Source organism: Necator americanus, chromosome IV, assembly GCF_031761385.1.
Source record: "Necator americanus strain Aroian chromosome IV, whole genome shotgun sequence".
Classification (NCBI taxonomy): Eukaryota; Metazoa; Nematoda; class Chromadorea; order Rhabditida; family Ancylostomatidae; genus Necator; species Necator americanus.
Genome location: NC_087374.1, coordinates 35,143,537 through 35,155,845, shown reverse-complemented (window position 1 = coordinate 35,155,845; position 12,309 = coordinate 35,143,537). Strand labels below are relative to the sequence as shown.

The 12,309-nt window shown below is 40.3% G+C and overlaps 4 protein-coding genes across 7 annotated transcripts; 3 read left to right on the top strand and 1 right to left on the bottom strand.

Annotated features, from left to right (window-relative positions):
• Window positions 1-783: 783 nt before the first annotated feature.
• On the top strand, window positions 784-5,498 carry RB195_003719 (uncharacterized protein; the record flags this gene model as incomplete). 3 transcript variants are annotated; one of them, XM_064201491.1, is made up of 5 exons in its annotated part: window positions 784-838; window positions 2,280-2,350; window positions 4,830-4,898; window positions 5,168-5,298; window positions 5,378-5,498. In XM_064201491.1, 5 exons carry the CDS (start codon window positions 784-786, stop codon window positions 5,496-5,498), a joined length of 447 nt encoding a protein of 148 aa, XP_064057370.1. The 3 variants fall into 3 exon arrangements, with proteins under 3 accessions (XP_064057370.1, XP_064057372.1, XP_064057371.1); XM_064201490.1 differs by lacking the exons at window positions 4,830-4,898; window positions 5,168-5,298; window positions 5,378-5,498 and adding exons at window positions 3,800-3,960; window positions 4,397-4,400; XM_064201489.1 differs by lacking the exons at window positions 784-838; window positions 2,280-2,350 and adding an exon at window positions 4,504-4,566.
• A 2,230-nt stretch (window positions 5,499-7,728) lies between these two features.
• Window positions 7,729-7,998, top strand: RB195_003718 (uncharacterized protein; the record flags this gene model as incomplete). The annotated part of the gene is made up of 1 exon (XM_064201488.1): window positions 7,729-7,998. The coding sequence occupies one exon, from the start codon at window positions 7,729-7,731 to the stop codon at window positions 7,996-7,998; it is 270 nt and encodes an 89-aa protein (XP_064057369.1).
• Window positions 7,999-8,116: 118 nt separating this feature from the next.
• On the bottom strand, window positions 8,117-8,482 carry RB195_003717 (uncharacterized protein; the record flags this gene model as incomplete). Its single annotated transcript, XM_064201487.1, has 2 exons — window positions 8,117-8,295; window positions 8,383-8,482. 2 exons carry the CDS (start codon window positions 8,480-8,482, stop codon window positions 8,117-8,119), a joined length of 279 nt encoding a protein of 92 aa, XP_064057368.1.
• Window positions 8,483-9,312: 830 nt separating this feature from the next.
• RB195_003716 (uncharacterized protein) lies at window positions 9,313-10,261 on the top strand (the record flags this gene model as incomplete). Of its 2 annotated transcripts, XM_064201486.1 has the most annotated exons (5): window positions 9,313-9,369; window positions 9,525-9,590; window positions 9,670-9,738; window positions 9,788-9,901; window positions 9,965-10,261. In XM_064201486.1, 5 exons carry the CDS (start codon window positions 9,313-9,315, stop codon window positions 10,259-10,261), a joined length of 603 nt encoding a protein of 200 aa, XP_064057367.1. The 2 variants fall into 2 exon arrangements, with proteins under 2 accessions (XP_064057367.1, XP_013302798.2); XM_013447344.2 differs by lacking the exon at window positions 9,525-9,590.
• Window positions 10,262-12,309: the final 2,048 nt, after the last annotated feature.

Below are 12,309 nucleotides of genomic sequence, written 5' to 3'. Positions count from 1 at the left end.
TAGTTAAGGAACAGCTAGAGTTAGGGACGCAGTTCACGAATACGACCGCAATCACGCCCAATTATTCCTAGATACGCAGAAAAATGGCATGAGAAACGTTCTTACCGTAGTTTTTCATCCAACGAGACACTTTGTAACGCTCTACACGAGCTAGAGTAGACACACGATGGTCCAAACGCGTCCGGTAGCGAGCGGAATGATAGGCGCGGCACATAAGTCTGCTGCCCTCGAAGCCTTTGAATGTCATAAGGTGCCTCGTAGGAGAGAAATGTCAGTTTTTTCTCACTTTGTTCGCGTAGAACAAATGGTGGCGATAACCAAAAATTTATAGTTGCACCATAACTACAGTTTATAGTTGATGCATTCAATGTCTATTTAATTGGTTAAAAATTGATCTCTCGAAAATTAACTAATTATTTGGAAGATTTTAAATATGCTAACACCTGGACATACACATTGACTTAAGGTCTCACGTTGAGGGAATTCTGATGTGAATGCTTACGACAACAGACACTTATTACGAAGGTTAGTTAGTCACTTTCAATCCAGCTTATGTTGGGAAAATGCAACTTTTTTTTCTTTTGAGCTGTTCCCTGATTTTTCCCCCAACCTTCTTAAAGGGCGTAAGCATCACAGGCGCGCGATGGTCCAAACTCGCGTAGCTTCCTCTACAGAACGCTTGACTCCGCCCTTGTTTGCTTATTTAAAACCCGTCATTAGCGAAATTTCCTATCGCCTTCTTTCGACAACAAGCAGCGAGCGGATGCCGTTTTGACTTCACACATGTGTCATGTAACGTTGGTTCCCCAAAGGAAGGAGGATCTAGGTCGAATCAGAGGTAATCCTGTGTCAGTTCGTTCGCAGCGTTTAGTTCCCCGTTTAGTCCATAGTAACGAGGATCCCGGTTGGATCCTTGCAACACCTTTTTTTCTTTCGTTTGTTTTTATTGTTTCTTTTGTGTGGAGTTGAACACTATCCCTTACTGCATAGTCGGGTCAAAAGGACATGAAACACGGTGCAGTTGCGTAAGGGTTTGCTGTCAAAGCGCTGCGGTGGAGCGTAGCGGTTAGAATCGAGTGAGGGCTCCTGCTACCGCTGTCCTCCCTTGATCCTAACTCACTCAATACTGCTGTATTCAAACTGTACTTTTAAGCTCTTGGAGCTTTTTTTTAAACTCCTTTATTTGAAAAACGTTCTTAGAGCACAAAGACCGTTCCTAACTGTTAAGTGGCCTCTCCATTTGAGAACGCGATAGTTCATCGATCGACGGGTCATCGCTGGAAGTGAATAGCTAAGTCAGTTGGGGCCTTAAAACTTAAGCATCAGTCTTAGAGGATCTATTACATCTAGATTAAAGCTACTAGGTGGAAAAAGGTTGAGAAGAGAGAGAGAGAGAGGTAAGTTCAAAAATAGTACAATTTTAACTTCACAGATTTCTCCATACAGACTTCGTGGAGATTTTTAGCTAATCTCATATCATGTAGTACTTTTATCGAAACCGAAGATGGCCTGGCATTAGGCTTTTCCTTATACCGCATTTCATAGTTAAGAATGGTCTCTGCGCTCTAGGGACGTTTTTTTGCGCGCCAAATTACAAGTCGATTAGAGCAGTGTTGAGTGTCCCCTGGCTCCCCCCGAACTACATTATACCCGGATAGTATTCAATACGCCTAGAGGAGCACTGGCTCTGTTTTTCGCGCTTTTTCAAACTCGCAAACTATATCAGGTTAAAGTATATGTAGTTGAATGAAACACGTATGGTTACGATCTCACACGGCAAAGGTTTGGTGTAAAAGATAAGCAATAGTGGGTCTGGAACAATCGAATCAAAACGACCCAAAAAGCGCGTTGGAACTGCGGGACCTTTATACATCTCTGCAACTTGATTGGAACCGACGAGAGTCCCATTTCGACCGCTACTGCCTAAACAAGTGCACAAGGCCAGGGGTCGTTTTGACCTGACTGTGATGATGTTGGGTCCCAGTCACAATCTATGCCCTGTGCTTTCTGAGCAGCTGAGCAGAACATTCTAGACGCAAGGTACTAGGGGCCATAAGACTGAGGGCACTGTATAAGCGGGTACTAGAATTCATAGCGTTTTACTACGTATCCTACGATGAGACTTAAATTTCGCGCTCGCGACCAAACTATTACATAAGTGTAGAATTTGAAATATCCGATATTCCTACGAAGTTATTAGTGAACATAACAAATCGCATAACATTACTAACCATACTTGTATGTCGTTGTTATCTGGTAATAATACCTTTGATTTGCAGATAGTAGCGAGCAAAACGAAGTTGTATTCAGTTTTCGTGAGCATGTAATAATGGCTGTCGTCATTGCACTGGTGAGTGGTTTATAATTACGATACTATTTTTTTTTTCTCCTTAGAAATTGCGATTCAACAAAGGTACAGATTTTGAACCGCCGGGTAGCATTGGATTGTTTCCTTAAATTCATTGAAATTTGATCTATATGTAGTCTATTCCATCTACATCTACATATGTTTATAAACTATGATCTCAGCCCTGGGTGGTAAACAACAATAAATAAGTCAGAATACGTTTCGAAATATGACCAGGCTTTTTTTTTGTAATCTTTTTTGTCCGAAAAAAGTATCGTATTTGGTTATGTCCTTGTTTCAGTACTAAATGCGTTAGTTAATGCAATTAAGAAGAACTCTGCGTAAGCTTCGAAGGAGCAGGTTTGAAATGGTTGATAATTATGTGTCGGATTCATCACTATTATCATTTAAATTGTTTTGCATGGAGGAAATCCCTAATGATTTATGCATTGCGTGCTCGAATGGACCATGATCGAGTTAGTACTAGCCTTATTTATGGGAGACTCTTTCTGTGATGAAAAGAGTCATCGGAGCACGGCTAACCAGTCGGTTTCAGAAATCTTACATATAATTTATGATCATTTTCGAGAAAGTTACGCATCGAATCAAAAAAAAACACTAAGAATCATCAATGGTGGTATGCGTGTGATGAGAAAATAAGATCAATAATAGAAGAATATCAGCACTGGTACAACGAAGGAAATTAAAATTAAAATTAAATTTAATCACCAAATTAAAATAAAACTAAAATTTCTAGAATTAAATACTACACCATTAAAATTAATTTGATTATTGAGCACAACAGCAAGAGGTAGGACATAATTGAAGAAGTGGGATAAGCAACGGACGAATGACTTTCAAGTGCAAGCGAAAGTCTACGATGATGGATTGGGATGCGCATTGGGATCAAAACTGCTCGGCTTATGGGGCAATTGCGTAAACGATTGTTCTCGAAGTGGGAAATAGCGATGGGACCCTTGGCTTAGGCACTTCGGTTGTAATGGAGCCAGCAAATGTGAACGCAATCACTTATGCATTTGGAATTTCACTGCGTGTGCTTCATGTGCTTTTGATCCGATTCCCTTAGTTAAAGAGCTCGAGGATCTGCCTATCTATGGCCATGATCGGGATTAAGTAGTAGGGAAAAGTTCGACGTGTTGTGGGAAATTTTAGTACAGTGTGAAAAATAAGAAGGTGGAAAGAGTCAATGACTTGATATGGTCGAGAAAAACTAAAATCTTGGATGGACCTAGCGATAGCGACAGAGATCACGTCTTTGATCCCTACTACGTACGTTACTCCTACCCACGTTGCTTTTGTCGGATCACAGGAGAGCTTCACAATAAAATGTTTTCTGGAATATAAAAGGTGTCTACAGTAAAGTTGTGGATATGTCAGTAAGAGAAATTTAACAGTTTATTCCGCAATTTATATGCTATTCTCGCATTTCAGGTGGCTATCATCGGTGCAGCGTTGAACGGCAGATCTGCTATGTTATTATTACAGTTAAAATCATTCCAAAATCCATTCGGTTATCTAATGATTTTACATTCACTGTCGAATTTCGGTTTGCTACTAATTTTTTTGACCTGGGCATTTCCAATTTCACTAGTGTAAGTGTTTGTGGAACAGATTCACGTTTACGGAGATTATTTTCTATTAGATTAGATTTTATTATTCATGTGTTTTTCTATCACTTTTTCCTATTGATTATTAGAGATCAGTTTTTGCTCTTGTGCGTTTACAGTGGACTTCCGCATGAATGGACAGGTGTTAATGATTTTGTCGGCCAGTTATCGTTATTTTTCCAAACCACATGTTTCCATTCAATACTTCTTGTATCCATGAATAGATTAGCGTCGATAGCTTGTCCGCTGTCATATCGTATATATTTTTCTTTACGGAAAACATTCTGCATCATAATAATTATTATTACGATTAGCTTCATATACTTTTGTGTATATTTTCATCGTAAGTCCTTTTGTCTACCTCTTCTACCTGAAAATTTGTAGAGGAGGGGCTAACTGTCTGTGTCATATTTATTTTCAGCTGATTGCAACTTTTTCTTCGATCAGGAGACGCTTTTGTGGACATTTTCGGAAACCTCTTGTGGAACAACGCTTGCATTTTATATTGATTTTTGTTATAGTGTTTCTATGTTTGGAGTGATAATGATTATCGATCTTACCACACTTTTTCTGCTTAATAGGGAACATTCAGTAAGTATTTATTATTTTAGTATAATATCAAATAATTTTCGTTCATCTTTTCAAAGTTACTCTGCGAACTGCAACCACTTCAATTCCTTTTTCCCACTCGTCTCTGCACATTCTATTATTATTTACGTTAAATTCACTTAAAATCATCTTCCTCACAGTTTTAGTGAGCTATCCCTACATTAAATTTGTTGTATATTTAGTACAGCAAATATACTTTAGGTATTGCAGGAACTATGCATTTTTTTAAATTATTTTTTTTTCAGAAGCTTAGTAAATCAGCAAGTTGGAGTAGGAGAGATTTACACCGGAGAGAAATTAGACTATTCATCCAAGTACGTTTCTAGGAAATTTCCTCTATCTTATATGTTACGTAAATCGGCACCGAATATGCTCAACTGGATGAGTTCCATTGACTGGAGTTAAATAGAAGGAGGAAAAGGTGTGTGTCACTCAGAAAAAAAGAGGCTGCACTGCGAAAGAACGCGTCGTCCTCATCCAGATGAACATATTTGGCGCCGACTACAGTTTTATTGCACAAGATTCTTTGCATGTTCTACTGGTATACTACTCTTTTCTCTACTCCAATGGATAATTTTTGTAGAGTTTCGCCGATTCGCTCACATATTGCTTAATGCTTGTCAGTTTTCATATTATAGCACCAATTGTACCGCCAGGTGTTTCTATTGTATTTGCTACGACAATCGCTTGGCAACTTGCTCATGCAGGAGGAGGGTAAGACTTTTGTGGACGACCACGTATTTTTTTATCTAGGACACCTAATTTCATTGGTCATCTCATCTGATTTTTATAGAGTAATCCTGGTGGTTTTCAACAACGAGATACGAAGAAATTTTCTTAGGAAATGGAAAAGTTCCAGTTTAGTGGTAACAATTGTTGGAACAAATATGCGTTCCAATCCTAGTCTGTTCTGAGCGATATGAAGCTCCTGAAGCAAGCTCTGAGCACCACAACCTCATTCACAGCATCATCCAAATAAAAGAACCAAGAGCTTCTTTTCATTGTTGTTGTTGTTGTTGTTGTTTTTGTTGTTGTTGCCGCATACGTCAATGCTTTATATGAAAATTTCTCAATCTGTTTCAAGTCATTGTCTTTACATTCCTCCCAGACAAGCCTGCTACCAATTTATCGACCTTGAAGGGACAAAAGGATTGGCTGGCACTTACGCGGCTTTGAACCATTGATCCTGCAGTCACAGCCGAACTGCTTACCGACAGGGCTACACAAGCTCCTAACATGTAACGTGTATTAGATTGAGTTACAAATAATTTCCGTTTTATTTTTCATACATTTGTTGTTGATTTATTGTAATTGTGACGTGTTAAGCCTCTCTGCTAACTCTCTCATTGTTTGCCTCGGATTTTATTCCAATATTGACCTGCAGTCGAAGTATTGGAGAGCGGGAGTTGACCGGACCGATCCGGTCAACCCCCTCTCTCCAATACTTCGATTACAGGTCAATATTGACCGGAAGAGCTGCGTATCCCAAGATTTAGCAGACCATTGCCAGTTGGATTTGTTTGAAAAGCACGGGATTTCGTTCGTTACTGCTTAAATGTTCGCTATTTCTACTTAAAGACATCACCCGAATCTGGGGTGATGATTCGTGGAGTGATGCCTTTAAGTGAAAATAGCGAAATATTTCAGATGGAGAGTTCCTATACGGGGTCCTAGATTATGGAGAGGAGAGTGATCTCGTCCATTTCTTCCTAATTGCCGTAAAAAAAAACTGCCAGGAAGATGCGGCGCATGCACAAAGGTGGCACGCTCCAATCGAACTCCTTGTAGAAAGTAGCGCGCTGGTACGCTCGAAGTCGTATCTTCCGGGCCATTTTTTACGGCAATTGGGAAGAAATAGACAGTCTCACCCTTCTCTTAATTATCTACGATCCCGTATACGAATACTCCACGGGAAATCCGTACCACTCCAGATTCGTGGGGTGATGCCTTTAAGTTATTGAATTTCAGTTCTGATTGTCCTGATCTGAAAAAGACCGCCGTTTTTTTTTGTTGGTAAAGGGCACTTCAGCTTCTCTCCATAATCTACGACTCCGTATAGGCATAACCAACCTGAAACCTGCACCACCCCAGATCCGTAGGGTGATGTCTTTAAACCCATCCGTCACATAAATTCCGGAAACGCATAGAATTTCAACTATTCTTGCCTTATTTTCGCAGTTCAAATCAATCGCTATGCACAACCATATGTAAAAGTCAAAGTCACTAGCGTATCAATCCACTTGGGATGCGCCAACGCGTTTTACTGCAATTCGTAATCGTTGAGGTTTTGGAACGCATGTTGCCCTTTACAATGACTTGCGAATCCCAGCTGATGATCAAGTCCGTTTTTTTTATCCTCTCAGACAAGCCTGGTGCCAATTTATCGACCACAGAGGGATGAAGGGCTTGGTGGAACTAGGGCGGTTTCTTACCCCCAACCGTGAGGCTATGGCGGACCTTTGACCGACTGCCCAGCACTCGCTCCAACCATATTTACGTTACAGCACATACATGCCTGCATACACACACACACATAGAAGCATGTTCGTTGGTTCTCGGAGGAAGAAGAGCAAGCACTGTTGATAGAGATATTCATAGTTTTGCATGGCGCACACCTGTAATTCTCTGTAAACTAAGTATGCCCTTGTAATTTGCATGGAATGTATTCAGTCCTGTATTTGTAATATGCACAGCTGTATTCATAAGTAAATTACCTGTAAACTAATTATATCCTTTAATTATACTTGGAATGTATACAGTATTCTATTTGTAATATCCAGTTCCATACACCTATTGAATAGTTTGTATTATTTGGCTATTACTAAATACGTAAGTGGAAAATCAAATTAAATCTAAGTTGTACCTTTTTTTTCGCTACCACAACTTCCATTTCTATGCCAGGATTAATTTCAACAAAAATAAAAAGTGCTAATAAAAAATGAAAGATACAAGAAGTTCCAAGTGCTGGTTGACTTGTTGTAGAACTCGCACACTCTTCATTCATACGGAAAAGAGTCAAATTATACGAACGGGAAAAATATTAGGTTGAAGAAATATGAATACGCGTTTCTCCAAGAAACAAAAATTTGTTGTAAAAGCAACAGTTGAGCGGTTCTCTCCACCAGAGATTCACCACAATTATTTATGACACTTCGCCATCTTTGGCGCAGAGAATGGATATCAACTCTCGGAACTGAGCTGATTCGAGTCGCAGAGTTTGATCATCCAAAATCGGACCTTATGAAGGGATTCGACGATAGATGGACTGAAAGAACGCTAGAGTGGACTCCAGGAGGTGCTGAATGCTCTCGAGGGAGGCCGCCGACGAGATGGGGTGATGTGTCTGCTGCACCGCTGGACCAGCTGAGAGCTCAGTGGAATGCGGCTGAACGACCTCGTCTGAGTCACTCATGAAACTTGAGAACATCTTGGATGGCAAGGGAACGAAACGAGTGGAAAAGATGCTGAGTCCCGCTTGTCCACTGAAGATGGGCCATATAAGTATCCAAGTAATTCAGTAAATCGGACTTCGTCATCGTTCCGAAACTTCTTGTCCTTCGGAGAATGCCGAATGGTAGTCGAAGTCAGGACTGTAAAGCGGATGACGTGGAACTTTCCAGCACAGTTCCTGGATATTCTGCTGTATAACATTTGCGAGGTGTGATCCAGAGAAATGTCCCGGAAGGATTTTGTCGGCCTTGTATTCACTCCCTGACGACGCAGCGGCTAGTCCACTCGGGTCAGTTGTTCTGCGCGTAGTTCCTTCCTCTGATACATATTCGACAGCTCAAAACAAACCTTTTTCAAGTGCTTTTGTGTCCTTGTCGGGATCAGCGTTCATTCTCTTCATCGATGAGGGCTTCAACTCCAACTCGAGCAGTGAAACCATCTCCGGCATTGGCTCTTATTTGAAATCGTACAGAAGGCAAGTCGCGGACTCGGAATCTTTTGGTCGGTCATTTTTTGAAAACCGTTTTTACCGTTAGAAGCAATAAACTATACGCAAGAAGATATCAGTCAAAGGAGAAAAAATGCTCCTTCAAACATGTGCAAAAGTAGGGCCAAAATCTTACCGTGGCTGGAAAGCAAGGAACCAAACACAACGCACATTCATAACTCCTCAACCTAAGCTTACAACAGTTGAGCTAGATGACAAGTACTTCCTCTCATATCTGTAATAGAGTCAAAACGATACGAAGCACTGTGCAGTTGCGTAAGCTGTTGCGCTCGAAGCGGCACGGTGGAGCGTAGCCGTTGGAATCTAGGTGGGACCATCGTGAGCTGCAGCAATGAGCCGTGCTACCAGAGGTCCTCACTCGATCTTAGCCGCTACGCTGCACCGCCGCACCGCTTTGAACGTATGTTTATGCTTGTGCAGCTGCCAGCTGCACCGTGTTCCATGTCGTTTTGACCCGACTATACTTTGCTCGATTAGCGAGTTGTGTAAACTGAGCCAGAAAATCAATAGCGTTTGCTTAAACTATTCAAGTTCATAGGGATAATTTTCGGAAAATTCCAGGGAAAAACATACTGCTGGTTATTCAAAGGACACCATCTGGACAAATTTTTAAAGCATATAAGGGTGCTACAGAAATTAGTAGCGCAGTATTCCAACCAATAGCTGAATTTTAATTTTCGGTGGTCACAAACAGTCGGAGCATTCATCACCATTCTTATCCTCCTTAGATCTTATATCCATGAGTTCTGAAATAATCCACATTCTTCAGAATGCAACCACTATTCTTGTTAGGAGTTATCGGACTCGTTGCTGCGCAATACTTTCCGGTAACATCTTAAACTTTTATTTTTTCCCTCTAATTTTCTGCTTATTTCACTTCCTTAGCAAACGATCAAAAGATGTCACAGCAACTTCCAAGAATAATTCCTAGATGACTAGGAATGTTCTTTTACACCCACAATTGATTATAAATTTTATTCAGTTCCCAAATCCACCTCTGTTCCCGATTCCACCACACGCGTTAGGTGAACTACACGCAATATGGAACGTCTGTTACTTTTTCGTATTTTAAAAAGTTGGACATCGTAGGAACAGAGCACTAGAAATCACTGCATACATAGCTTCAGGATCCCAAGCTCACCAAACAACAGTTCGAAGAAAAAATGAAGAACTGGGCGGAAAAAAATGGAAAGAAGGTGAGAACTGAGTTCATTGTCCATACAAAACAATAAACACATTTTTTAGACACAGTACGAAGATTACAAGAAAAAGGTGGAAAAAGAGAAGAAGGAACTCGAGGAAGGACTTAAAGAAGTGTCCAGATACTTTAGGAAGGTTAGGGAGACGGAAAAAAATGAGGTATGAGTGTCCTATTTCGCCCCGAAAAAAAAACCAAGGACTACAACATTTTCACCATTTCAGTCGCCTACTTATAAAGAATTCGCGAATAAGATAAAGGACCTCTTCTCTAAACTGACAAAGAAACAAAAAGGAGCTGTACGATTCCTGGAATGCTTATTCGCTCCATCAAGTTCCAAAAGTTGTGTTTCCAAACCAATAGGACCCGCACCATTCGGACCTGGACCAATAGGACCCGCACCATTCGGACCTGGGCCAATAGGACCCGCACCATTCGTACCTGGACCAATTGGACCCATACCGTTCGCACCAGCGCCATATGGACCATTCTATCCTCCATGTACGGGACTGTTTTGTTAATTCTTGTTTTTTTCCAGAAAAACATAATTATAATTACTTTAGGGTGATCACGAAAGATGATAACAAAATGTGTTTTCTGAACTCTGAACTTTTCTGAATTAAACGGAATAAGGAGTTATTTTTAGTACCATCTACTTTTTCTTTATTATTTCTCTATCTTTTACTTTTCTTATTTTGCCACTTAACTCTTTCAAATGTCGTCTAAGAACACTATCATTTTATTACATCTAACAATCTTTTTAGGTTTCTACGTATAATAGAAAACTACGAAATTTAGAAAAAAATCTGTCTCAAAGCCGAAATATTATCTACATGCAAGGTTGCAGAATTAGGGAATTTGGTTCAAAGCTTCTCCTTTTACTTATTAGCGAGGGTCAAAACACGTTGCAACTGTGAGCTGAATACTAACTGATAGGTCATTATTTTAATTACTTATGTCTGGAGTAAGCGTTTTTGTGTTAGAGGACAAATTGAAAATAAAATGATAATAATTAAAAAAAATAAATGATATAGTAATAAAACAAAAATACAAGGTGCAGGGGAAATAGCGAGTTTTCTTCTTTTGAGTCTGTGGTCCTTGACGAGGTTATCTTAAAACGTCCGCACGATTAGTGAGTAGATCCCAGTGATAAGAAAATGTCAAAGGACTAGCATTTTTATATTAACTAATGTTCGTGGGCTACCACTCAAGTAATCGATTGAAAAATCAGGCATGAATTGAGTATAAATTCACCCCATAGCGGGGCTGCATGAAGGACTTCGTGTTTCACGAAATGTTGGAGAAATCGTTCCCTACAAATGATTAGTAATAAAATGGCTGGATATAAAGTTACAGTAAACAACAACAACTGGACCAAGTTTAGAAAGCTTAGTAAGACTAGAGTTCATCTCGAGCAGAAATTTGAGGTTGGCGGAAAGGGCTAGAAATCCGTAGGTATCCTATTTTCCTAGATGGTAGTAGGAATTGAAAGGAAAATAAAAAGGATATATTCAATTAAAAATCCTCCACGAACTTCTTGGAACAACGTAAATGTACCCTACCTCGGAAAACAAATGTGCAGCTCCTACTCATTAAGTAGGAAGAACAATAACAAGCCCCCATTGTAAACCAATGAACTTAGACCGCATAGTGAAGAGTTTGAATTTGGTCACAGACAGCATACCATGAATCCGACGGATTTTTTTATGGAAAGCTTCTATACGGGGTAGAAGATTGCAGAAAACCACGTGGTTTCGCTTATCTCACCGCGATTGTCGTGAAAAACGCCGTGGGAATCGCTTTAGCTTCTACGAGGTGCGTTAGTACGCGCCTGTATGTACATCTTCCGCTCCCTTCAGCAGTCTGTTCATTACTTTAACCCGAATATGCTGATGAAGAGACCTTATTGATCCTCGAAGGCTGACTCGTTGGCGCCGCGCGTGCACTACGGTGGCGCGTTGCAATGCAAGCGGTCGCAGAAACGGCAGCTTCAAGTCCTTTTTTTTAAACCACTACGGAGGATTGAGCGGAACCACCTCGACCCAGGGATCAGACGTGGTATGGATTTCCAATGGACAATTTCTATAAGGAGCCGGTGATTGCGGAAACAGGGGTGGTTCAACCCTCCCTAGTCGTAGTTTAAAAAAACGGCATGAAGGACTCCATTTTTCACAACGATTTCAGTTGCAACGCTCCAACTTGTACATGCGCCGCACCAAATCTGTCCAGTGAGTCGACTACAGTAGCACAGTGACCAGTAAATTGGCTAAATTTTCGACGAAATAGTGTGAGGATGCGCGAAGAGGCAAATACATTGTTCTAGAGTAACTTATCTTGTTCTCTATCCTTCTTTCTCGCCGAGGTGGTCTAATATTGGGTTGATGTAGACTTACAATTTTAGAACGTAGTAATAATCAATAGCCAAGTCATCTGTAGAAAAGATTACAAGTTTTTACTACTCTCTGAGTAGTCCTTTCAATAACAAACAATAATGAGATTTATAGAAACTGCTCAACATAGCACAAAATTTTCAAGTTCTATGATCAATAACGGAAAACAAACTCTCTAG